This window comes from Hemitrygon akajei, unplaced genomic scaffold (genome assembly GCF_048418815.1).
Source record: "Hemitrygon akajei unplaced genomic scaffold, sHemAka1.3 Scf000060, whole genome shotgun sequence".
NCBI lineage: Eukaryota > Metazoa > Chordata > Chondrichthyes > Myliobatiformes > Dasyatidae > Hemitrygon > Hemitrygon akajei.
In genome coordinates this window covers 993,474-1,021,335 of record NW_027331946.1, presented here as the reverse complement: position 1 = coordinate 1,021,335, position 27,862 = coordinate 993,474, and the positions used below count along the sequence as shown (strand labels likewise).

General features: G+C 44.8%; 1 protein-coding gene across 6 annotated transcripts; it reads right to left on the bottom strand.

The window, feature by feature from the left end:
• Positions 1 to 575: 575 nt before the first annotated feature.
• On the bottom strand, positions 576 to 27,862 carry LOC140721735 (uncharacterized). 6 transcript variants are annotated; one of them, XR_012097448.1, is made up of 5 exons: positions 27,743 to 27,862; positions 22,451 to 22,623; positions 21,073 to 21,249; positions 8,486 to 8,611; positions 576 to 3,821 (listed from the first exon to the last, which is right to left on the bottom strand). XR_012097448.1 is itself a non-coding variant. In XM_073036534.1 (5 exons), the coding sequence occupies exon 5, from the start codon at positions 6,746 to 6,748 to the stop codon at positions 5,585 to 5,587; it is 1,164 nt and encodes a 387-aa protein (XP_072892635.1). In that variant the 5' UTR covers positions 6,749 to 7,155; positions 8,486 to 8,611; positions 21,073 to 21,249; positions 22,451 to 22,623; positions 27,743 to 27,862; the 3' UTR covers positions 4,584 to 5,584. The 6 variants fall into 6 exon arrangements, 5 of the variants coding, with proteins under 5 accessions (XP_072892635.1, XP_072892637.1, XP_072892636.1 ...); XM_073036534.1 differs by lacking the exon at positions 576 to 3,821 and adding an exon at positions 4,584 to 7,155; XM_073036536.1 differs by lacking the exon at positions 576 to 3,821 and adding an exon at positions 4,584 to 7,155 and having other exon boundaries at positions 21,073 to 21,245.

Genomic DNA, 27,862 nt, shown 5'->3' with positions numbered 1-27,862 from the left:
AAGGGTCTCGGCAGGAAATCTCTGTTTTGATTTATCCCCCTCTATAGAAGCTACCTGACCTCCTGACTTCCTCCAACATTTTGTGTATGTTACTCTCCATCTCCAACATCTGCAGAATCTCATCGGGACAGAGAGCAGAATGCAGAGACTACATCGGGTCTCACTGATGTCGAGGAGGCCACACCTGGAAAACTGGAAACAGTAGATGACCCCAACAAGCACGATGCTGAAAAGTTGCCTCATATGGAAGGACTGTTTGGGACTCTGACTCGTGGTGAGGAGAGTGGTTAGGGGCAGGTCTGGAACTTCATCGACTTGCAGCCCCTGGACTCCTTCTAACCGTTGCAAACCTTTCCTTTTTGTGGACAACACTGCCGCTTGGTGGTGATTTACCACAATAACAGGACCCCCTGATTTGTGGACTCCATTGTCACCAGGTGGCGCTCTGCCGCATTAACGCTGAGAGACAGAAATGTGACGCTGCAGCTGCTGAAATGTTTCTTCAAGATTCAGGGTTGTTTAATTCCATTTCCAGCAGACACGTGTAAATGAGGTCGACATAATAATTACTCCGGCTCCAATACAGCACAAAAACACAATAGTAACAACATATATCCACAGCTTATATACTGTGCACGGACTGATTGTATGTTCATAAAGTGACGCTCGGCATAGGACGCCTGCATATAAGATGACAGACAGGAAATGTTAAAGTCGAGGTGTTTGGTGTTGTGGAAGGGTGGGTTAGAGGGTAGAGATATTTATTAGCTTTACTGCTTGGGAAAAGTAGCTGTCTCAGAGGCTGGTAGTCCTGGTGAGGATCCTGCGCATCTACCCACCAATGAGAGTGAGATGAGTAGTCCATGAGTGGGATGGGTGGAGGTAGATTGTGAAAATTAGATTGGTGCTTGATCTCAAGAGAGGGCATTTGGAAAATACTAATGAGATGCTTTTAGAATAGCTTGTAATTGTGCCCTATTGAGAAATGTTGATTCTGGATTGGGTGTTGTCCAAAGAACCAAATTGGATTAGGGAGCTTATGGTAAAGGAACCATGTTGACGCTGTGATCATGTTACAATTCACCCTGCACTTTGAGAGGGGAAAGGTACAACAAGATGCATCATTATTAATAGGGTGAGGGGAACTACGGAGGCACGGGAGAGGAGATTACTAAAGTTGATTGAAGGGGACACTAGCAGGGATGATGGCAGAATAGCAATGGCTGGAGTTGCTCCACCTGACATCCTCAGGGTTAAAGAGAAACACATCATATTCCAACTGCATAGCTCCAACCTGAAGGCATGAACATCGATTTCTCCTTCCAGTAAAAAAAAATTACGGCCCACCTTTCCTTCTACTTTCTCCCGAGTAACGTAACTTTACACATTCTGACCACTGACATCTGGGACTTCCATATTCCAGCCAGTGTCTTCTACAGATAAGAGTGATGTACGATACTTATTCAGTTCATCAGCCATCATCTTTCACCCTCACCCCATTACTATCTCTCCAGCATCATTCTCCAGTGGTTTGATATTCGCTTCTGTCTCTCTTTTACACTATATGTGCCTGAAGAAAAAATAGTATCCTCTTTAATATTACTGGCTAACTCACCTAAGTATTCCATCTTTTCCTTCTTAATGATTTTAGTTGCATTCTGTTTGCTTTTAAAAGCTTCCCAATCCTCCAACTTCTAGTATTTTTTCTTCTGTGCCCTCTCTTTGTTTTATAAGTTGTCTTTGGTTTCTCTTATCAGCCACGGTTTTGTCACCTTACCTTTAGAATACCACTTCCTCTCTGTGACTTCCGAATTGCTTCTAGAAATTCCAGCCATTGTTGCTCTGTTTTCATTCCTGCCCGTGTTCTTTTCAAATCAATTTTGACAATTTTTTCTCCCATGCCTCTCTAATTCTCTTTATTCCATATCTTTCTTTAGTTTCTCCTTCTCTAATGTCGGGGTGAATTTGATCATATTAAGATCACTTGTCCCGAAGGGTTCCTTGAACTCAAGTGACCTAATTAATTCCGGTTCATTACAACACCCAATCCAGAATAGCTGATCCCCAAGTGGGCTCAACCACGAGCTGCTCTAAAAAAAATGCATCTTGTAGGCATTCTAGGAATTCCTCCTCAGAAGTCACTGCTGGCCAACCAGAAAAGGCCCCTTTTATTCCCACTCGCTGCCTCTTGGCTGTCAGCCATTCCTCTATCCATGCCAGTATTACTTCTGACTTTATCCTGTTAAGCAATTTTGTGTGTGACACCTTATCAGATGCCTTCTGAAAATCCAAGTAAATGATATCCGCCGCCTCTCGTTTGTCCATCCTGCTTATGACTTCCTCGAAGATCTGTAACAGACTTGTCAGGCAAGATTTCCCTATGCAGAAACTATGAGGTTAGGCTAACTGGACTATAATTTGCTTTCTTTTGCCTTCCTCCCTCCTCAAAGAGCAAAATGAGTCAGAATAATGTCGGCAATTCTGTTTTGCTGTCGGTAACTAATGCTGTTCTGCAGGGGTCAGTATTGAGACCGCATCGTTTCATGTTAAATCTGAATGATATGGATGATGGAATTGATACCTTGGTGACGAACATTGCAGTTGATACAAAGATAGGTACGGGACAGGTAGTTTAGAGCAAAGCGTGAGTCTGCAGAAGGACTTCGATAGGTCTGGAGAATGCCAGCAAAGTAGCAGTTGAAATACAGTGTATGCAAGTCATGTACATTTGGTAGAAGTAATTGGGTGTAGAAAAAATTAAATGGGAGAAACTTGAAAAAATTAGAGGTGCATAAGTGCTTGTGAGTCCTTGAGCAAGAGGCCCTAAAGGTTTGCTTGCAGATTGAGTTGATTAAGGATGACAACTGCAATGTTAGCAACATAAGAGCAAGGATGCGATACTATAGCTTTATAACGCATTGGGCAGATCACTGTTGGTGTATTATGAGCAGATTCCGACCTGTACTTCCGACTTATTATCTGCGCAAAGGATGTGTTCGTATTCGAGTGGGTCCGGAGAAGTTTCAAAGAATGATTCCAGGAAGACCAAGAGTGGATGACTTGGATGAAGAAGTACGTGGGAAGGGATTCACTCAGTCATCTAACCTACAGAAATTTATCAATATCCACTGCTGCTGATTTCCACACACAAATAAATCAAAAGGGATTTCCCCAATCAAATCGATAATTAATCGATCAATAGCCCCCAAACAACACGGCACAGCCGGACACATAACAGGGGACTTTACATCTCACAACACTGGATTCAGTAATGAAACCCGTGATTTATGTTGTTTTCCCTCTCAAATCATAAGAAACACACATTAAGGTGCAATTAAATGCGAGCGCATCCCCACAGGTGATGTCACACAGACCCCCTCGTGCCTGACGTCACGCATCGGCTTCCCACACGGGGATCTGCCCTTACGTGCACAGCGTCTTACGTCATCCATGCGCTGGTGAGCTCGGGCTTTATCAGTTTAATAGCTGGGCTAATAATCACGTGACCAGCCCTCCCCCACTGCTGTCAACAGAGGATTCAGGGGCTGCGCTATTCCCATTGGTGCAAAGCGATGTCAATCACTTGTTACCACCAGTTGCAGAGGTGGACAAGTCCAGAGGGCGTTACCCCCGCTGAGTTCGCCTCCCGCTCCGGCCTCAAACTCCACATCACAGCGGAGTAAATGTCCGTTTTTTGATTTATTTCCATTTTCCTCCAAGGAAAGTTGGGGGATTTGTGAAGCGTCTTCTGTGGCCGGAGTCTGATGTGTCGCCGAGAGGTAGGAGGAGACCGCTCGGCCCGTCGGTTTGATGCCAGTTCCCTGGGGAGGGAGAGGAGGGATTTTATTGAAAGGAAAAAGATGCTGTGAGAGGGGGCGGACAGGATGTTTGTCCCGGTGGAAATGTCTGAGCCCACGCTGGTGGCGAGCAGAGGGATTCACGTTGGGGGCGAAACACCTGCAGTCGGTTGACCTGCAAGTGGGGCCAATGACAGGGGTAGTAGGTGAGTGTTTGGGGCAACACAGGGCTGCGGAAGATGGACATTTTTTGCACAGAGGATTAACAAAGTGGTTAGAGAGTATTTGTTATAGAGTGTGCAATGAAGTTTCAATAGACCGATCCCTGAAATGGTTGGGTCATCATATGAAGAAAAATCAAATGTGATAACCCTTTCATTTAGAGAATCGAGGACTGAGAGATGAACACATTGAAATACACATCATTACTGGTTGAAACAGGGATCCTAGTCTCTGAAAAAGGGGGTGGATGCCTATATTTTATAATATAACCCCTATTGTTTTACCTTTACCTCCTCTCCCAGTTTTATGCTTCCCTGGTCTTTCACACCCCCTTACCTGCTTAAGATTCAGCCCATTAGCAACAGTCAGCAATTCATTCCTTTTGGCTTTTCCTAATGCCTCAGGGGTTGGCACTTCCAGAAATTTATAAATATCCACTGCTGCTGATTTCCACACAAATAAATCAAAAGGGATTTCCCCAATCAAATCGATAATTCATCGATCAATAGCCCCCAAATTTGTTCATATCCCAGACCCACACCCCAAATTTTTTACAAACCATAATGCTTTAGAAACAAACCAGCAGCAATAGACTACACCTGGAGTCTGGTTTTGAAGTTAAATCTATCTTTATTAGAATCTACTTGTAATATTGCAACTTAAACAAGATAAACAGAAGTTAACAGTGTTAAGTTTATAGATGTGTGTAAATGTAACTCCCAAACTATTGAGCTCGGGGGAAACAAGGCTTGGAGTCTTGAGATGGTAAAGTATGAAAGTTCCGTTCAACTACAGGCGATGAGAGAGAGATTTGTAATCCATGGTAAATGGCGAGAGAACGCAAATATGTAGAATTCCACAGGTTCTACAGTGGTAAAACGAGAGAACAGTCGCTGTAGATTTTATCCATCATCGTTCCAAATCCACATACAAATTATCACCGAAAGTGACTTGTCACAAGGTGTATCATCTCCAAGTGAACTACAACACCACAGCCAGGCAAGGGTTAACACACAAGTGGTCTCCACAGGATGCGCCAAATCCGATCCACTCCTATGGATCAAACAAGGTGACAACCACACATTCGATGTACGGTGAATCGATAATTAACCCACCTTGTGGGGATAGGAAAGTTCTAAACAGTGACCCTTGGCCACTAGTTCCCTGGTGTCGATCCTTCAGTTTTTCCTCCTTCGTCTCCATCTGATTCTGAGTGTCTGTGTCCTCGGTTAAAACTAAACAAGCTGCAAGTGATGTAAACAAGCTGCAAGTCAGACTGATTCACCTTCTTAATCTCTCTCTCTTAAAATGACAGTCCACAGCAAACGAAACCCAGGGATTCATAACAACGGCCAGTCCCCACTGTGAACTGACTGGTGTGCCAGTAGTTGTGATGACTGAGTGAATCCCTTCCCACAGTCTAAGCAGGTGAACGGCTTCTCCCCAGTGTGAACTAACTGATGATTCTGCAGATGGTGTGACTGAGTGAATCGCTTCCCACAGACTGAACAGGTGAAAGGCTTCTCCCCAGTGTGAACTCGCTGATGTACCAGTAGGTTAGATAACTAAGTGAATCCCTTCCCACAGACTGAGCAGGTGAATGGCCTCTCCCCAGTGTGAACTCGCTGGTGTCTCTGTAGGTAGAATGACAGTATGAATCCCTTCCCACATTCTGAGCATGTGAATGGCTTCTCCCCAGTGTGAACTCGCTGATGTACCAGTAGGTTGGATGACTGAGTGAATCCCTTCCCACATTCTGAGCAGGTGAACGGCCTCTCCTGAGTGTGAACTCGCTGATGATTCTGTAGGTGGGATGACTGAGTGAATCTCTTCCCACATTCTGAGCAGCTGAACGGCCTCTCCCCAGTGTGAACTCGCTGGTGACTCTGTAAGTTAGCTAACCGAGTGAATCCCTTCCCACAGACTGAGCAGGTGAACGGCTTCTCCCCAGTGTGAACTCGCTGATGAATCTGTAGGGTGGATGACTGAGTGAATCTCTTCCCACATTCTGAGCAGGTGAACGGCTTCTCCCCAGTGTGAACTCGCTGATGACTCAGTAGGGTGGATGAATGAGTGAATCCCTTCCCACATTCTGAGCAGGTGAATGGCCTCTCCCCAGTGTGAACTCGCTGGTGACTCTGTAGGTTAGCTAACCGAGTGAATCTCTTCCCACATTCTGAGCAGGTGAACGGCTTCTCCCCAGTGTGAACTCGCTGATGACTCAGTAGGTGGGATGACTGAGTGAATCTCTTCCCACATTCTGAGCAGGTGAACGGCTTCTCCCCAGTGTGAACTCGCTGATGACTCAGTAGGTGGGATGAATGAGTGAATCCCTTCCCACAGACTGAGCAGGTGAATGGCCTCTCCCCAGTGTGAACTCGCTGATGACTCAGTAGGTGGGAGGACTGAGTGAATCTCTTCCCACAGTCTGAGCAGGTGAATGGCTTCTCCCCAGTGTGAACTCGCTGATGGCTCAGTAGGCTGGATGACTGAGTGAATCCCTTCCCACAGACTGAGCAGGTGAACGGCTTCTCCCCAGTGTGAACTCGCTGATGAATCTGTAGGGTGGATGACTGAGTGAATCTCTTCCCACATTCTGAGCAGGTGAATGGCTTCTCCCCAGTGTGAACTCGCTGATGTTCCAGTAGGGTGGATGACTGAGTGAATCCCTTCCCGCAGACTGTGCAGGTGAATAGCTGCCCCCTGGTGTGAACACGTTGGTGTGCCATTAGGTCAGATGACCGAGAGAATCCCTTTCCCGAAATTCAGCAGATGACCAGCCTCTGCCCAGTGTGATCTGACTCTTGGGTCCACAGGTGGGATGCCCGGCAGAATCCTTTCTCACACACAGAACAGATGAATGGCCTCGCCCAGTGTGAACTTGCTGATGTACCTTCAGTTGAAATGACAGAGTGAATCCATTCCCACTGTCTGAACAGGTGAACGGCCTTTCTCCTGTGTAAAATGCCGGGCTTGCTACTTGCTCAGATGACCGAGTGAATCCCTCCCCACAGTCTGAGCAGGAAGGATGGTCGATTGAATCCCTTGCTCCACTTCTTAAATATCTAGACAGAGACAACAAAACTGGCATGCTGTGTTTGGGATCCCTGGAGACAAATTCCTTCTCGTTTTTAACCTGTAGAAGATTTACAAAATCCATCAATGGGTGTAGGACAACATTTCAGATGAGATTACTTGAGTTGCCAAGTTTTGATTTGGTATCACACTGTTACAGTGAGGTTAAACCCAAGTTGGAAGAGAAATCATCTCCTGACTGGGCAGAGTGCTGGTATCTGGAATGACCATCAATCCCCATATGCGTTTCAAGTTCCAACTCCTTAAAGTGCAGGGTTACAAGCTGCAGCTGGATGCATTTCTTGTAAGTGAGGGCATCAGGGACACTACAGGTCTCCCCATCTTCCCTCCAATACCCCCTCTAATTTGTAATAACCAGTGTGTACATAAGACTTGCACTGTGCATTTTTTTTACCCAGTGACAAGATGTGCACAGTGAATTTTTTTATAGAGAGGTATTCATTTTCACAGCTAGCAAATCACTGTCAATAGGAACTTTGATCTCCTCTGGGTTCGATCCAGTTCATCTGCACTCTCTCACAACCTATGTAGCAGGCCTGTAATGGGTAATGAAGGATTTTCTCACCAAAGTTTTTGCATATTGTCCATATGTGGTTTGCTTGCTAAGTTACACTTTAAAAAGTCAGATTTCCAAATATCACTCCACTTCTTCCCACTTGCAAATTTTCCAGCAACTTTTGCAACATCAGAATACACACAAGTATCACCAGTTTCTGTATTCCCCTGAAGCCTCCCCCGATGACTGACAGTAGTGAGCTCAGTGATGGCAATGCCAATGAATATGAAGGGAAGGGCAGTAGTCTGTCTCACTGGAGTCTGGCACATTTGTGATGTGAAAGCTACTTGCTTCCCCAGATATCATTATGTACTCAGAGAGAATGGGACAAAACATGCTCTCATGGGTAGAAAAGTCCAGAACAAGAGGAGGTAGAACAAGCAACACACACAAAATGCTGGAGGAACTCAGCAGGCCAGGAACCATCTACGGAAAAGAGTACTAATGCTGAATTTTGCCGGCATTTTGTGTGAGTGTTACTTGGATTTCCAGAATCTTCAGATTTTCTCTTATTAGTGATTGGAGGTAGAACAAAGGTGATTTTCTCAATTGCTGATGTAAAAGATTTTGTTCCCTTTCTCTGAGTTCCTAATCCTTGCATTTAGGTAGCTGGAGCTCAGCTCTGTCTGAAAGATCCATCGGATCCCATTCACTCTGCAGCCGGAAGCTCCCCGGGGCATGTGTACGGATCGTGGGGCTGAGAGAGAGGGAAGAGGGCAGGACTGTCCCGGAATTGTTGGCCACGGTGTCCGGATTTCACAGGAATTGTTGTGAATTTGGTGTTTAAGATAAAAACATGGAGAATCGCTCTTACCTGCACCCGACATTTTCAAGGCCTTCTGTGTACTGCGTGCATGCATGAAACTCAGGGACGTCCTCAGGCTGACGGCTGCGCATTTCATTGGCGCTTCAGCGCTGGCGAAATTTTTAACGCATGGCCCTATGGGTAATCACGGTGCCATTAACCATTTCTGCAAGCACTGGTTCAATGTCCATACCTCATTTTTTTTATAGTGTGTATAGAAAAAAATTACAGCTGTTTTAATGCAGAAAGCGGCTCCCATAAACAATATACTCAATATCAACGTGTATCTAATGCCAAAGTAAAATGCAGATATAAAACACAGGAGATTCTGCAGTTGCTGGAAATACAGAGACGCACACACATAAAAGCTGGAGGAACTCTGCAATTCAGAGAGCAACGAAGCAGCGGAGTACACAGGCTAGGCATGCTGAAGGGGCTCGGCCTAAACATTGTCTTTTTATTCCTCTCCACATTTGCTGCCTGAAATTAACCACCTTTTTTTCAGTCAACCAGTTTACAAATGTTTCTGACCTTCCTTTTGTAGCCACATCCTGCTGGTCTGATTCCTCCTCCTCCTCATAAACTCTAGACCCCATCTCTCTCTGGAGCCCCAAAGCCCTGACTCAGGCTGGCAACTTTTTGGTTTTTGACTCTGCACCATCAAAGATTTACTCACTGGTCTGCTGTCAGACTTTAGAGGTGCATTGTGTTGCGAGACCGCGGGTTCATTTACTGTGAGTGTCGCTTTAAGTGCCTGAGTGAGGCGGGGCTGTGACATCAGACACAAGGAGAGAGAGAGAGAGGGAGAGAGAGAGAACGTCAAAACCACAGTCAGCTCATCGTCTTATTCACCCTGGAGAAAATCATGCGGGTGTCTAAGATGATGAGAGGCATTGGTCGTGTGGATAGCCAGAGGCTTTTCCCCCAGGGCTGAAATGGCTAACACGAGGGGGAATAGGTTTAAGCTGCCTGGAAGTAAGTACAGAGGAGATGTCAGAGCTAACTTTTTAAGCAAAGAGTGGTGTGTGTGTGGAAAGCACCACCAGCAACAGTGGTGGAGGCGGATACAATAGGGTCTTTTAAGAGACTCTCAGATAGGTACATGGAGCTTAGGAAAATGGGTGGCTATGTGGTAGAGTAATTCTGAGCAGTTTCTAGAGTAAGATACATGGGCGGCACAGCAAAGTGGGACAAAGCATCTGTAATGTGTTGTGAATTTATATGTTTCCATGAAATTCATGGGAAATCTCCTATCCCACGGAGTGGTGACTAGCTGCAACCTGTCATCTCAGGGAGAGTGAGAGGGGAATGGCAGGGAGAGATTTTGATATACTGATATGGAACAGAAACTTGGGCAGGAACCAGATGGGCCGAGTGGCCTTTCTAGTGTACATTGTGAGTGTGGTAGAGACAGTAAGTACCTGAGACATGGGATTTGATACAGAACTGATTTATCTTTCACAGATCCACAATATTAAATGCCAGTCTAGTTTAAGGCTAACATCAGCAGAACAGACTCCTCCAATGCTCAGTGACCAGGGTTCAGTCCTGGGTGTGATGAGCAGCCGCAAGAACTGCAGAATCTGACAGTAACAGTCCCTCATGAACCTGCAGCTGCCTTCAGTCACCATGATGGCTAAACTTTTAACACACAGATGATTTGAACTCCCTCCCTGATGTAGGAGCGCTCAGACCAAAGATGTAGGGGAGAAGGGAAAAAAAGAGATAATAAAGTTATTTGCACCGTTAGGGATAAACAGAGAGGAAGAGGTGGAAAGTTTCTTGAATGCATCTATTTTAATGTTAGGAGCATTGTAAGAAAGGTGGATGAGCTTAGAGTATGGATTGATAACTGGAAATATGATGTTGTATCTATTAGTGAAACATGGTTGCAGGAGGGGTGTGATTGGCAACTAAATATTCCTGGATTTCGTTTCTTCTGGTGTGATAGAATCAGAAGGGCAAGAGGGGGAGGTATTGCAATGCTTTTCTGAGAAAATATTACAGCGGTGCTTTGACAGGATAGATTACAGGGCTCATTTAGGGAGCCTATTTGTGTGGAATTGAGGAATGGGGAAGGTATAGTAACACTTATAGGGGTGTATTATAAACCACCTGATTGGGAGCGAGAATTGGAGAAGGAAATTTGTAAGGAGATAGCAGATATTTGTAGTAAGCACAAGGTTGTGATTGTGGGAGATTTTAATTTTCTACACATAGAAACATAGAAAATAAGTGCAGGAGTAGGCCATTAGGCCCTTCAAGCCTGCACCGCCATTCAGTATGATCATGCCTGATCATCCAACTCCGAACCCTGTACCTGCTTTCACTCCATACCCCTGATCCCTTTAGCCACAAGGGCCATATCTAACTCCCTCTTAAATATAGCCAATGAACCGGCCTCAACTGTTTCCTGTGGCAGAGAATTCCACAGATTCACCACTCTGTGTGTGAAGAAGTTTTTCCTCATCTTGGTCCTAAAAGGCTTCCCCTTTATCCTTAAACTGTGATCCCTCGCTCTGGACTCCCCCAACATCGGAAACAATCTTCCTGCATCTAGCCTGTCCAATCCCTTTAGAATTTTATACATTTCAATAAGATCCCCCCTCAGTCTTCTAAATTCCAGTGAGTATAAGCCTGGTCGATCCAGTCTTTCTTCATATGAAAGTCCTGCCATCCCAGGAATCAATCTGTTGAACCTTCTTTGTACTCCCTCTATGGCAAGAATGTCTTTCCTCAGATTAGGGAACCAAAACTGCATACAGTACTCTGGCTGTGGCCTCACCTGGGCCTCGTACAACAGCAGTAGAACCTCCCTGCTCCTGCACTCAAATCCTCTTGCTACGAATGCCAACATACCATTTGCCTTTTTCACCGCCTGCTGTACCTGCATGCCCACTTTCAATGACTGGTGTACAATGACACCCAGGTCTTGTTACACCTCCCCTTTTCCTAATCGGCCATTCAGATAATAATCTGTTTTCCTGTTCTTGCAAACAAAGTGAATAACCTCACATTTATCCACATTAAGTTGCATCTGCCACGAATATGCCTACTCAGCTAACCTATCCAAGTCACCCTGCATCCTCTTAGCATCCTCACAGCTAACACTGCCGCCCAGCTTGGTGTCATCTGCAAACTTGGAGATGCTGCATTTAATTCCCTCGTCTAAGTCATTAATATATATTGTAAACAACTGGGATCCCAGCACTGAACCTTGCAGTACCCCACTAATGACTGCCTGCCAATCTGAAAAGGTCCCATTTATTCCCACTCTTTGCTTCCTGTTAGCCAACCAATTCTGTATCCACATCAATAACATACCCCCAATACTGTGTGCTTTAAGTTTCCACACTAATCACCTGTGTGGGACCTTGTCAAGAGCCTTTTGAAAATCCAAATATACCACATCCACTTGTTCTCCCTTATCCATTCGACTAGTTACATCCTCAAAAAATTCTATAAGATTCGCCAGACATGATTTTCCTTTCACAAATCCATGCTGACGTTGTCCGATTATTTCACCTCTTTCCAAATGTGCTGTTATCACATTTTCACAACTAACTCTAGCATTTTCCCCACCACCGATGTCAGGCTAACCGGTCTATAATTCCCCGGTTTCTCTCTCCCTCATTTTTAAAAAAAGTGAGGTCACATTAGCCACCCTCCACTCCTCAGGAACTAATCCAGAATCTAAGGAGTTTTGAAAAATTATCACTAATTCTTTGGCTAATTTCTTAAGCACTCTGGGATGCAGACCATCTTACCCTGGGGATTTATCTGCCTTTAATCCCTTCAATTTACCTAACACCACTTCCCTACTAACATGTATTTCCCTCAGTTCCTCCATCTCACTAGACCCTCGGTCCTCTATATTTCCGGAAGATTATTTATGTCCTCCTTAGTGAAGACAGAACTAAAGTAGTTATTGAATTGGTCTGCCATGTCCTTGTTCCCTATGACCAATCCACCTGTTTATAACTGTAAGGGACCTACATTTGTCTTAACCAATCGTTTTCTTTTCACTTATCTATAAAAGCTTTTACAGTCAGTTTTTATGTTCCCTGCCAGCTTTCTCTCATAATCTTTTTTCCCTTTCCTAATTAATCCCATTGTCCTCCTCTGCTAGACTCTGAATTTCTCCCAGTCCTCAGGTGTGCCGCTTTTTCTGGCTAATTTGTATGTTTCTTCTTTGGACTTGATACTATCCCTAATTTCCCCTGTCAGCCACGGGTGCACTACCTTCCCTGGTTTATTCTTTTGCCAAACTGGGATGAACATTTGTTGTAGTTCATCCATGCAATCTGTAAATGCTTGCCATTGCATATGAATGTTGAGGAACCAACTAGAGAGCAGGCCATTCCACATTGGGTATTGAGCAATGAGGAAGGATTTGTTAGCAATCTTGTCGTGCGAGGCTTGGGTAAGGGTAATATGGTGGGATTCCTCATTAAGATGGAGAGTGACATAGTTAATTCTGAAACAAAGGTTCTGAACTTAAAGAAGGGTAACTTTGAAGGTATGAGACGTGAATTAGCTAAGATAGACTGCCAAATGATACTTAAAGGGTTGATGGTGGATATGCAATGGCAAGCATTTAAAGATCGCATGGATGAACTACAACAAATGTTCATCCCAGTTTGGCAAAAGAATAAACCAGGGAAGGTAGTGCACCCGTGGCTGACAAGGGAAATTAGAGATAGTATCAAGTCCAAAGAAGAAACATATAAATTAGCAAAAAAAAAGCAGCACACCTGAGGACTGGGAGAAATTAAGAGACCAGTACAAGAGGACAAAGGGCTTAAATAGGAAAGGGAAAAAAGATTATGAGAGAAAGCTGGCAGGGAACATAAAAACTGACTGTAAAAGCTTTTACAGATATGTGAAAAGAGAAAGATTGGTCAAGTCAAATGTAAGGAGCTTTCCAGTCAGAAACAGGTGAATTGATCATAGGGAACAAAGACATGGCAGACCAACTGAATAACTACTTTGGTTCTGTCTTCACTAAGGAGGACATAAATAATCCTCCGGAAATAGTAAGGGACCAAGGGTCTAGGGAGATGGAGGAACTGAGGGAAATACATGTTAGTAGGGAAGTGGTGTTAGGTAAATTGAAGGGATTAAAGGCAGATAAATCCCCAGGGCCAGATGGTCTGCATCCCAGAGTAGCCCAATAAATAGTGGATGCATTAGTGATAATTTTTCAAAACTCCTTAGATTCTGGATTAGTTCCTGAGGATTGGAGGGTGGCTAATGTAACCCCACTTTTTAAAAAAGGAGGGAGAGAAAAACCGGGAATTTATAGACCGGTTAGTCTGATGTTGGTGGTAGGGAAAATGCTAGAGTCGGTTATCAAAGATGTGATAACAGCACATTTGGAAAGAGGTGAAATCATCGGACAAAGTCAGCATGGATTTGTGAAAGGAAAGTCATGTCTGACGAATCTTATAGAATTTTTTGAAGATGTAACTAGTAGAGTGCATAGGGGAGAGCCAGTAGATGTGGTATATTTAGATTTTCAAAAGGCTTTTGACAAGGTCCCACACAGGAGATTAGTGTGTAAACTTAAAGCACACGGTATTGGGGGTATGATGTGGATAGAGAATTAGTTGGCAGACAGGAAGCAAAGAGTGGGAGTAAACGGGACCTTTTCAGAATGGCAGGCAGTGACTAGTGGGGTACCGCAAGGCTCAGTGCTGGGACCCCAGTTGTTTACAATATATAATAAATGATTTAGATGAGGGAATTAAATGCAGCATCTCCAAGTTTGCGGATGACACGAAGCTGGGCGGCAGTGTTAGCTGTGAGGAGGATGCTAGGAGGATGCAGGGTGACTTGGATAGGTTAGGTGAGTGGGCAAGTTCATGGCAGATGCAATTTAATGTGGATAAATGTAAGGTTGCAACATTACATTTGGTTGCAAGGACAGGAAAACAGATTATTATCTGAACGGTGGCCGATTAGGAAAAGGGGAGGTGCAATGAGACCTAGGTGTCATTGTACACCAGTCATTGAAGGGAGGCATGCAGGTACAGCAGGCGGTGAAAAAGGCGAAAGGTATGCTAGCATTCATAGCAAAAGGATTTGAGTACAGGAGCAGGGAGGTTCTACTGCAGTTGTACAAGGCCTTGGTGAAACCGCACCTAGTGTGCAGTTTTGGTCCCCTAAACTGACGAAAGACATTCTTGCCATAGAGGGAGTACAAAGAAGATTCACCAGATTGACTCCTGGGATGGCAGGACTTTCACATGAAGAAAGACTGGATCGACTAGGCTTATACTCACTGGAATTTTGAAGATTGATGGGGGATCTTATTGAAACGTATACAATTCTAAAGGGATTGGATAGGCTAGATGCAGGAAGATTGTTTCCAATGTTGGAGAAGTCCAGAACGAGGGGTCACAGTTTAAGGTTAAAGGGGAAGACTTTTAGGACCGAGATGAGGAAAAACTTCTTCACACAGAGTGTGGAGAATCTGTGGAATTCTCTGCTACAGGAAACAGTTGAGGCCAGTTCATTGGCTGTATTTAGATATGGCCCTTGTGGCTAAAGGGATCGGGGGTATGGAGAGAAAGCAGGTACAGGGTTCTGAGTTGGATGATCAGCCATGATCATACTGAATGGCGGTGCAGACTCGAAGGCCCGAATGGCCTACTACACCTATTTTCTATGCTTCTATCCACCGTCAACCCTTTAAATAGCATTTGCCAGTCTGTCTTAGCTAATTCACGTCTCATATCTTCAAAGTTGCCCTTCTTTAAGTTCAGAACATTTGGTTCTGAATTAACTATGTCACTCACCATCTTAATGAAATATTCCACCATATTATGGTCACTCTTACACAAGAGGCCTCGCATGACAAGATTGCTAATTAACCCTTCCTCATTGCTCAATACCCAGTCTAGAATGGCATGCTCTCTAGTTGGTTCCTCGACATGTTGGTTCAGAAAACCATCCCGCACACATTCTAAGAAATCCTCTTCCTCAGCACCCTTACCAATTTGGTTCACCCAATCTATATGTAGATTGAAGTCACCCATTATAACTGATGTTTCTCTTTTGCACGCATTTCTAATTTCCTGTTTAATGCCATCCCCAACTTCACTACTACTGTTAGGTGGCCTGTACACAACTCCCACCAGCGTTTTATGCCCCTTAGTGTTACGCAGCTCTACCCATATCGATTGCACATCCTCCAGGCTAATGTCCTTCCTTTCTATTGCGTTAATCTCTTCTCTAACCAGCAAAGCTACCCCACCTCCTTTTCTTTCCTGTCTATCCCTCCTGAATATTGAATATCCCTGGATGTTGAGCTCCTATCCTTGGTCACCTTGGAGCCATGTCTCTGTGATTCCAACTATATCATATTCATTAATAACTATCTGCACATTCAATTCATCCACCTTATTACGAATGCTCCTTGCATTGACACACAAAGCCTTCAGGCTTGTTTTTACAACACTCTTAGCCCTTATACAATTATGTTGAAAAGTGGCCCTTTTTGATTTTTGCCCTGGATTTGACTGCCTGCCACTTTTACTTTTCACCTTACTACTTTTTGCTTCTACTCTCATTTTGCACCCCTCTGTCTCTGTGCACTTGTTCCCATCCCCCTGCCACATTAGTTTAAATCCTCCTGAAGAGTGTTACGTACCCGTGACACGTGACAGTGGTACCCTTGTCATGTGACTGGGGTTGAAGTTATACTGGACATGAGGTAATGGTGGAGTGATGTCATTTTCCCGCCAGTAGAGGTCATGTGACAGGTTTTTTCTACAGGGTACAAAAGGAAGACCCACCCTGTCAGGTGGGGCAGTTCGTGGCAGGATTTGCCAAGATGACTTCATATTACTGTGTGATTTAATGTGATGACACAGTTTAGTTAAAAATGAAGTTTTATATAATGCCTAAAGTTTAAAAGGTCAGAGCCAACGGTTACTTTGCTAATGGAGAGTGAAGTTTGGAAGACAAATCGAGAAGAATCGATTTTCGATGGATTGACTTCGACCTTGTGTGATCCTCATTCGGAAGGATTTCGTTTACTATTCTCATGATAGTCTCCGCTGGAAAAAGCGGGAGATTGAGAATATTGTGGAAGGAAGGTCAGTCACTTTAAGTTGTTATATTTAATAAAATTCGACGTGGGAGTTCGACGCTGGGAATCGAAGGACATCGACGTGGAAGAGAATTTACATCGCTTTAAAAAGTCTCTCCTTTTAAAAGTACCGTGAGCTTTTGAACTGTCGGCATATCGTTTTAAAGTCTGTTTTCTTTCGGCATACCGTTTTAACGAACTGAGTTCTTTTCAATACCGCTTTAAAGACTGTTTGGGACTGCAACGCTATTAAGGACTGTTTGAGCAGCTGAGCTCGGATCATTGTTTGGGTTTGTTTACATTTGAAGGGGGTTTGTTATCAGTGTTTAATAAACGTGTTATTTGTTATAAAACCCTTCGTCTAACTCATCTATAATTATTGTTGCCTGAATACGTAACAACAGCAGTAGCAAATGCTCCCCCTAGGACTAGGAGGAGGGACAGCCCTCAGTGAATCCTGTGTATGCTCCCTGGAAGCCTCAAGAAATGATAATGATCATGAATCAGGACCCAGATAGAAAAGAAAAACCAGCACAGTTTGCTCAGTGTGTCCACAGTACTATACAAATGTTTAATGCGACTCTGCAAGATTTATTCGGTCTCTCCTGCATGATTCCCTCAGCTGATGAGGGGTGGAAATGGAAGGCAGAATTGAGATACCAAACCTATCAGGAGTTACAGATGGGAAAACATAATGAGAATGAACAGATGGACCAGATCATTCAAGCCTTGGAAAGGGCTCTCCAGCAACCTGTCAACATCACTAAAGTACCTGAATGCAAACCTAAGCTGGGGAATCGGGACCAGACTATTGAGAGCGATTTGTGGCCTGCTATGGCACCTTCGCAGGAGACCAAGACTTTAATGATGGGAATCTGTCCCCCCAGTTCAATGCCCTACTGCTCCAATGCTTAGCAACTAAGTTCACCAACATGATTAAAACAAATAATATGGATTGGACTGACAATGACCGAAATCTAATGCGACGAGCTTTGACATATCATTAGGACCCAACTTTCGAATATCGATCAACCCCGAAGGGAACTAATATTAAAGGTGAATATGCTCAGCTGGAAGAAGGACGCGAGCAGGCTATATCTGAGGAACAGAAATGGGAACAAAAACCTACCAAGGGACAGGTGGGGACAACAACCCGTTTAGAAATTGACAAGAAGATGCTTCCAACCATGAGTGCCAACTATCAGGAAGAGCCCAATGTAATATTGCAAGTTGCTGGAAATCCAGTTCCATTTATGATTGATATGAGGGCAACCACAACCACTCTCGATCAGGAAATAGTATCGGAAAAGTGATTCCAGCTATCAGATGCTACAATCACTCTGTCTGGGTTCGAAGGCACGGAACGTACATATTCATGTACCCAGCCACTCAGGTGGAATTCCAGGGGAGCCAGTGTGAGGTTTCATTTACAGTCACCACCAGACGGGGGTGTAATCTAGCAGGGAGAGACATGTTCTGTTTGTTGGAAATCGAGATTCTTTGCACAGACAATGCTGTCACCCTTGACAGGTGACAACCGACAGCTTCCCCAGTTTCTGACCCCCAAGTGGAGGGCACTTAATTTGGACTCCACTCCTTCTGCCAGCAGCCGACCCTCATGTGACTCTGTGCTTTGACCCTACAGGGTGCGCCACTGAGGAAAGCCAATATTGTGCACCCCTCGATGGACAGAAGTTCCCAGTCACGGTGATTAGACAGGTTAAAGGAAGAGACGGTATTGCATTACTGGCCGAATTTCCAGATTTCCTTTGGCGACAGACAGAACTGGTAGTTCCCCATACCACCATTAGGGTTTGCAGTGGGTTCAAGCCAAAGAGCCCAGGGTTCCTGGCCTACACCCTAACAAAACAAGCCTCCAGCACCGAGGGAGACTGGCAAGACTTGGCCGTGGGTCTAGTCCAATATGGGAAGGAGTCTGAGGTGAAGACGGGATATCTGGTAAGACAACCTTTTAATATTGACCGATCCCAAGACGCTGTACCCCATCTCTGTGCAATTTCAGGCCAAGAAGTCTGTTGCACCAACTGCCCCCCTGTCCGGATCACCACGAAAGAAGGACAGACGCTCCCATCCATTTAGCAATATCCCCTCAATCCCGAGACACCGTTTCATGAGGATGGAAGCTCTTTTGTGGATCCAGCAGGGAATCGATGCGATAGTGACGGACGATGAAGTAATTGAGCAAGCCTCTTTTGAAGCAGCTGTCTCCGCCCAGAAGGCTGAGCTGTTTGCTCTGACTCGTGCCTGTATCCCAGCAACGGACTAAAGTGGGAACGTTTACACAGACTCCCGTTATGCATTTGGAATTGTACATGACTACGGGGCTCTCTGGGAACGTGGGGATTCCTAACTTCCTCTGGCCACCCCATTAGTAATGCCACCTTTGTAAACAACTTACTCACCGCTCTACAGCTACATCGAGTTTTGTTCTTCTCAGGGGGACGCCTCTGAGGAGGAGTGAAAACTGTGGTCCCAGATGGGGTGCCAGAAAGACCCCAACATAGGTTTTTGGATCACCCAGCGGGACAGGTTTGTGTTCCTACACAGTTTTTACCAATATTGGTCGATTATATACATAATTGTACACACCTGGGAAAGGAGGTAATGGTTGGTAACCTGTACCCTGCACACCGGGTACGAGTCCCTTGACAGGTGGACCGTTTTGTGTCTACATGTTGATTTTATTGAATTGCCTAGAGTACATTGCTATAGATACTGCTTAGATATTATAGATGTGTTTAGTAGATGGGTTGAAGCTGTTCCAACTACCAATAATACTGTTATGACTGTTGTGAAGGTATTATTACGGGAAATAATTCCCGGGTACGGCCTGGCAGAGATGCTGAGCTCTGACAATGACCCACACTTCGTGATGAAAGTAAACAAAGGCATACGTAACGAACTAGCTATCAAGCAACAATTCCACTGTGTACACCACCCACGGGCCGCTGGCACAGTGCAGAGAGCCAATGGCACTCTGAAGAGTAAACTGGCCAAACTAACAGTGGAGACTGGACTCGGTTGAAGGTCCTACCGTCACCCAGTTCCATATGAGGGTTACCCCACAGGGGAAAACAGGGTTGTCACCAGCTGAAATCATTTATGGACGGCCCATGAAGACACCCTGGGGACTAAGACCTTGTGTACCATTGCTCCCAGAAAGTCTACCAGCAAAATTGGATATTCATACCCAAGGGGAAGACGTGGGGAAATATATATGCCAACTAACCAAAATTTTTCAAGCATACATTCACAAGTACGACAGGCTTACAAGGAAGAGAACTACTCTGCAGAGAGGGGTGACTATCCCACCATGGAACCTGGGATATTTTTTCCTGACAAACAATCTTTGGCTCCAGCCTGTCTTGTGTGGGGGTATCTGGATGGATATATCTGTGGTGTAAGGGGAATTGTTAGTCAGTTAGTGGATTGGGTGGGAACAGTCACAGACCGTTCCTGTTTGAACGACTAGCAGGATTTTAGGAAGGTACAGTGGGAAATGATGCACTCGGGGTATTGCGAAACAGATATGTGGGGATTGTTTAGGGAGCAGTTACACGGGGTTCAGTATAGGCTTGTCTCAGTGACGCAGGGAAAGGATGACTGTGTAAAGTAACCCTGGGAGACAAGAATATCACCAACACCAAGGAGATGGTGGTGGACTTTAGGAGATCTAGGCCTCATATGGAGCCAGTGATCATTAATGGAGAATGTGTGGAGCAGGTTAAGACCTACAAGTATCTGGGAGTACAGTTAGATGAGAAGCTAGACTGGACTGCCAACACAGATGCCTTGTGCAGGAAGTCACAGAGTCGACTGTACTTCCTTAGAAGGTTGGCGTCATTCAATGTCTGTAGTGAGATGCTGAAGATGTTCTATAGGTCAGTTGTGGAGAGCGCCCTCTTCTTTGTGGTGGCGTGTTGGGGAGGAAGCATTAAGAAGAGGGACGCCTCACGTCTTAATAAGCTGGTAAGGAAGGCGGGCTCTGTCGTGGGCAAAGTACTGGAGAGTTTAACATCGGTAGCTGAGCGAAGGGCGCTGAGTAGGCTACGGTCAATTATGGAAAACCCTGAACATCCTCTACATAGCACCATCCAGAGACAGAGAAGCAGTTTCAGCGACAGCTTACTATCGATGCAATGCTCCTCAGACAGGATGAAGAGGTCAATACTCCCCAATGCCATTAGGCTTTACAATTCAACCGACAGGACTTAAGAACTTTTAAAAAGCTATTATTAATGCTTTTTGAGAGAGTGATTTAGATGCATATCATATTTTTACTGAGTTAAGTATTGTATGTAATTAGTTTTGCTACAACAAGTGTATGGGACATTGGAAAAAAATGTTGAATTTCCCCATGGGGATGAATAAAGTATCTATCTATCTATCTATCATTCAGTCTCACTCCAACTATATCCCACCTTCCCTTATACAGGTATGTAATGTCTAAAGGATCAGTGTTTGAGTAAATGAGACTCACCAAACTTTCTCCTGACTGAATCAATGGAATCTCCGAGTCTCTTGAGGCAGAGCTGTTCTCTCCAGTTAATGTTCTCAGTCCTCAGGCTGGTTCATTTGTTGCTGTTCCCTCGTCTTCAGCCGTGGTTTGCTTCTAGTTGGGGTTTTTCTTCCAATAAACCTCTCACCGCAGGTCTAACTTTAACCAGGGAGATAATGAAACACAATAACAATAAAAAGGAGAACCAAACATTTCTAGTTAATGTTACTAAGAACAAAACGTTGAAGGCTGATATAACGATCTCAGTAAACATTTTTTTATTGTCACTCACACATCACAAAACAATATGGGATAAGGAGGAGCCATCATTCAGTCAGGAACAGAATTAGGTGATTCGATCCATCTGGTCTGCCCCACCATTTAACCACAGCTGATTTTCATTCCAACACCATATTCCTGCCTTCCTCCTGTAACCCTGAGCTACTCAGCAATCATCAATATATTAATCTCTGTCATAAATATACCCAAATGGCAGCTTCAACCAACCTCTGTGGCAACAAATTCCACAGATCAGACATCTTCTGGCCAAATTTTTTTCTCCACTCAGTTTTAAAGGGAAGCTTCTTTATTCCAAGACTGTGCTGTCAGATCACAGTCTAATGGAAACATCCTCTCCATGTCCACTGTATCCAGGCTTTTCAGCATTTGGTAGGTTTACTTAACCATACATCCCTCCACCACCCCCACCGTCCCTCTGAACTCCATTGAGCACAGGTCCAAAACAATCAAATGCTCCTCATACATAACGCCGAACATTCCTGAGATTATTCTTATAAACCTTGTTCACAACAACTGTACTGAACACATTTCTAGGAATAACAAACTAATTGGCACCAGGGTAATTTGCAGGGAAAAGTTGTGGTTACTTCATTGTTCAACTGTCACAGAGTGAGCCATTTCCACTTCCACATTAAAAACGGTACATTTCAGGAAACATAAACCAATCCAGAGTGAATGTAATAAAAAGAAATTGGAATTACCAAACTGCTCAGCATGTAAGGAACAGCTGTGGGGAGAGGAACAATCTGTACAATTCAGGTTAATAACATTTTGTCAGGATGACTTCAAACATTTTCAGTTTTTAGTGCAGATCTCCAGCAACTTGAGATTCTGCCCGATTTCCACCACTTTATCCAGATTTGACTTCCACAAAATGCAAGTGATTTTAAAGGGCTGGGCTGCTGGAAGCACATTACCAGACCTGGAGTGCTTGCAACTGTGCCTGACAGAGGCATAAATGGTTCTTCTGGGCACATTCAGTCTCACCAACTATTTCCCACCTTCTATTGTACAGGTATGTAATGTATAAAGGACCAGTGTTTGAGTAAATGAGTCTCACCAAACTTCCTCCTCACTGACTCACTGGGAACTCCAAGTCAGCTGATTCAGAGTTCTTCTCTCCAGTTGATGCTCTCAGTCCTCGGGCCAGTTCACTTCTTGCTGTTCCCACGTCTTCAGTCATGGTTTGCTTCCAGTTGGGGTTTTTCTTCCAATAAACCTCTCACCACAGGTCTAACATTAACCAGAGAGATAATGAAGCACATTAACAATGAAAAGGAGAAGCAAACATTTCTGCTTAATGTTACTAAGAACAAAACTCACTGAAATTTAAACGTTGAAGCCAAATATAATCATCTCAGTGAACAATCTTTATTTGCCCCTCACACATCACAAAACAATATGGGATAAGAAGGAGCCATCATTCTGTCATGGTAATACATAAGACACAGGAACAGGATTAGGTGATTTGATCCATCTGGGCTATAAACGTGCAGGAGCAATGTGTGGTTAAGTGCCATGCTCAAGGATACAACGCACTGCCTGGCCTGAGGCTCAAACTCATGACCTTCAGATTGCTTAACCACTCGGCCACATACACATCACAGAAACCACTCTCCCCCTAGACTTCCCAGTCCCTCGGTAAAGCAGGCAGTGAAATCAAAGATCCCCACAATCTGGGACGTTCTCCTTTCTCACCCACCCCAGTCCGGGAGAAGACACAACAGCCAGAAAGCTCAAGGACAAATGTGAGCAGCCTCAGGAAACGAGGCGAGTTCGGGGAAGTTAACGGGACAGTGACCAACATCAGATCCCCCAACACAACATAGAGGAAGCATCCTGACCCATCCGGGGACTCTGAGCACACACCACATCATCTTGCGTCACAAAGTGAAGGGTAGGGCAGATTGACAGTAAACAGCCTCACGTGACCTGTTGGTGGGTCCCCCATTTCAACTCTGTGGAAATAGACAGCCTGGGCTCCAGGTTTGGATTGTTCAATGCAGATTAAGTGTAGTCTACACATTTTTGACCAGCCCAGATAATCGGAAAATAAATGAGTAATTGGTCCTCAGTTCGGGGCTCACGGCCAACATCGGATCTCCCCGCTTGGGATCGGTCTCAATATTCACCGATGGGAATGCAATATCTTCGGCCTACAGACAGAGATCCCGACCCCTGGCTCCCCCACCCAGGAGGTGAGGACCCTTCCCTCGATCCCACAGATGATGCGCTTCAGCACTGAGCGGAAAAGAAAACACCGCCCGGCCGGAGACAGTGAACATGCGCGAAGTGAGTGTCACATCATCCGGAGGGCAGGGCCTCGGAAACAGATGCACAGGTGCTGCCCATCTGCTGTTAAATGGGAGGGGCAAACGGGATCACGTGACCAGTCGGGTCTCCCACCCCAGGCAGAGTTTTCCAGCTACCCACCACTCTGTGTAAAGAAACAAACTTGCTGCTTACATCTCCTCTCACCTTAAATATATTAGACATTTCAACCCCCAGGAAAAATAGATTGTCTGTCCACTCAGAATCAGAATCAGGCTTATTATCACTGGTGTGTGTCATGAAATTTGAAAACCGTGCAGCAGCAGTTCAATGCAATACATATTATAGAAGGGAAAAAAAAACAAAATAAAATAATAAAAATAAACAACTAAATCATTTACAGTATATCTGGGACCCTTACTCTTTGTGATTTTGATAAATGACCTGGATGAGGAAGTGGAGGGATGGGTTAGAAAGTTTGCTGATGACACAAAGGTTGGGGGAGTTGTGGATAGTGTGGAGGGCTGTCAGAGGTTTCAGTGGGACATTGATAGGATGCAAAAATGGGCTGAAAAGTGGCAGATGGAGTTCAACCAAGATAAGTGTGAAGTGGTTCATTTTGTTAGGTCAAACATGATGGCAGAATATAACATTAATGGTAAGACTCTTGGCAGTGTGGAGGATCAGAGGGATCCTGGGGTCCCAGTCCATAGGACACTCAAAGTTGCTACGCAGGTTGATTCTGTGGTTAAGAAGGCATATGATGCATTGACCTTCAACAATCGTGGGATTGAATTTAGGAGCCGAGAGGTAATGTTGCAGCTATATGTGACGCTGGTCACACCCCACTGTTCTCAATTCTGGTTGCCTCACTACAAGAAGCTTGTGGAAACCATAGAATGGTGCAGAGGATATTTATACAGATGTTGCCTGGATTGGGGAGCATGCCTTATTAGAATAGTTTGAATGAACTCGGCCTTTTCTACTTGGAGCAATGGAGGATGAGAAGTGACCTGATAGAGGTGTATAAGATGATGAGAGGCATTGATCGTGTGGATAGTCAGAGACTTTTTCCCAGGTCTGAAATGGTTATGAAAAGACAGCACAGGTTTAAGGTGCTGGGGAGTAGTTGCAGAGGAAATGTTACGGATAAGTTTTTTTACTCAGAGAGTGGTGAGTGTGTGGAATTGGCTACCGGCAACGGTGGTGGAGGTGGGTAGAATATGGTCTTTTGGATAGGTACCTGGAGACACTGGAGAAAAATAAAGAAATATTAGCTTAGAAAAATAGAGGGCTATGGGTAACCATAGTAATTCCTAAGGTAGGGACATGTTGGCACAACTTTGTGGGCCGAAGGTCTTGTATTGTGCTGTAGGTTTTCTATGTTTCTGTGAATAAATTAAAAATCGTGCAACAAACAGAAATACTATATATTTTAAATGTGAGGTAGTGTTCAAGGGTTCAATATCCATTTAGCAATCAGATGGCAGAGGGGAAGAAACTGTTCCTGAATCACTGAGAGTGAGCCTTCAGACTTCTGCACCTCCATACCTGCTGGTAACATTGAGAAAACCACATGCCCTGGGTGCTGGAGGTCCTTGATAATGGACGCTGCCTTTCTGAGACATGGCTTCTAATCCTCTGGTAATCTTATAAACGTCTATCCAGTCTCACCCCAGCTGGCACGGCTCTGGAGAAAACAACACAATTTTGTCCAACCTCCCGTTAAAGCTCAGGCCCTCTAATCCAGGCAATATCCTGGTAAACCTTTTCTGCGCCCACTCCAAAGCCCCGATATCCTTCCGAGAATGGGAGCGACCAGAACTGAATGAAACACTCCAGATGTGGTCTATCCACATCCAGAGACAGAGAAGCAGTTTCAGCGACAGGTTACTATCGATGCAATGCTCCTCAGACAGGATGAAGAGGTCAATACTCCCCAATGCCATTAGGCTTTACAATTCAACCGCCAGGACTTAAGAACTTTTTAAAAGCTATTATTAATGCTTTTTGAGATAGTGATTTAGATGCATATCATATTTTTTTACTGAGTGAAGTATTGTATGTTATTAGTTTTGCTACAACAAGTGTATGGGACATTGGAAAAAAGTTGAATTTCCCCATGGGGATAAATAAAGTATCTATCTATCTATCTAACGAGTTTTATAAAGCTGCAACGCAAATTCCCGACATTTGAACTCAATGCTTCAACTAATAAAGACAACCATGCCATTTGCCTTCTTAACCACCCGATCAATCTGTGCAGTCTCTTTCATAGAGCAATGAACTTGGAGTCTAAGATCCCTCTGATCATCAACACTGTTCAGGGTTTTGCATTTAACAGTGTACTGTCTCATACATTCGACCTACCGAGCTGCCAAGATGATCATCACTAATCAAATCTCACTGAGATTTCTCAGGTCCTGTTGAATTTATTGTCAAGTGCACAAGTACGGGAAGGTACAGGTACAGAGAAACACTGACTTGTGGCAGCATCACAGGCAAGTACATTCAGATAACACACAGAACAGCAATTATACAATTCTCTGTCAGTAACAATATGGAAATATGTTAGATAGATAGATAGATAGATACTTTATTCATCCCCATGGGGAAATTCAACTTTTTTTCCAATGTCCCATACACTTGTTGTAGCAAAACTAATTACACACAATACTTAACTCAGTAAAAAAAATATGATATGCATCTAAATCACCATCTCAAAAAGCATTAATAATAGCTTTTAAAAAGTTCTTAAGTCCTGGCGGTAGAATTGTAAAGCCTAATGGCATTGGGGAGTATTGACCTCTTCATCCTGTCTGAGGAGCATTGCATCGATAGTAACCTGTCACTGAAACTGCTTCTCTGTCTCTGGATGGTGCTATGTAGAGGATGTTCAGAGTTATCCGTAATCGACCGTAGCCTACTCAGCGCCCTTCGCTCAGCTACCGATGATAAACTCTCCAGTACTTTGCCCACGACAGAGCCCGCCTTCCTTACCAGCTTATTAAGACGTGAGGCGTCCCTCTTCTTAATGCTTCCTCCCCAAAACGCCACCACAAAGAAGAGGGTGCTCTCCACAACTGACCTATAGAACATCTTCAGCATCTCACTACAGACATTGAATGACGCCAACCTTCTTAGGAAGTACATTCGACTCTGTGCCTTCCTGCACAAGGCATCTGTGTTGGCAGTCCAGTCAAGCTTCTCGTCTAACTGTACTCCCAGATACTTGTAGGTCTTAACCTGCTCCACACATTCTCCATTAATGATCACTGGCTCCATATGAGGCCTAGATCTCCTAAAGTCCACCACCATCTCCTTGGTCTTGGTGATATTGAGACGCAGGTAGTTTGAGTTGCACCATATCACAAAGTCCTGTATCAGTTTCCTATACTCCTCCTCCTGTCCATTCCTGACACACCCCACTATGGCCGTGTCATCAGCGAACTTCTGCACATGGCAGGACTCCGAGTTATATTGGAAGTCTGATGTGTACAGGGTGAACAGGACCGGAGAGAGTACGGTTCCCTGCGGCGCCCCTGTGCTGCTGACCACCGTATCAGACCTACAGTCTCCCAACCGCACATACTGAGGTCTATCTGTCAAGTAGTCCACTATCCAATCCACCATGTGAGAGTCTACTCCCATCGGATGTTTTACTTCATCCTGCTAATAGGACCAGAACAACAGGGGCTGAGCGGCGGCTCATCTCAGACGGTTCGGTGTGAAGTTCTCACAAACCGGACCGACCCCGGCAGATTCTGTGAAGGAAGCGAGGCGAGGCCGCCAGTTCGGGAAACTTCATCCCCTCCCCCTTCAGGTTTCACCGATCACCTTGTGTTTCTCTCTCCCTTCCCCACCCCCACCTTTTATTCTCCAGTGCTGCCGAAGGGTTTCGGCCGCTAATGTCGACTGTTCTCTTTTCCTGGATTCTGCCCGGCCTGCTGAGTTCCTCCAGCATTTTGTGCGCGTTGCTCGCATTTCCAGCATCTGCAGATTTTCTCTTGTTTGAGTTCGGGAAAGTTAACTCACTACTCAACGTCAGACCTCCCCGCTCGCGACCGGCTTCAATACTCACCGAAGGAAATTGTTGATGTTGCCCCGCAGAGAATAATCCGTCTCCGGCTCCCCGTCCAAGGGGGTGAGGACCCACTCCCGAACCCGGACCCGCCGCTGACCCACTTCCACAAAGAACGAA

What these genes read in the sequence shown, in the direction of transcription:
- LOC140721735 (XM_073036534.1), bottom strand. Translation starts at nt 6,748, where the DNA reads ATGGCACACCAACGTGTTCACACCAGGGGGCAGCTATTCACCTGCACA.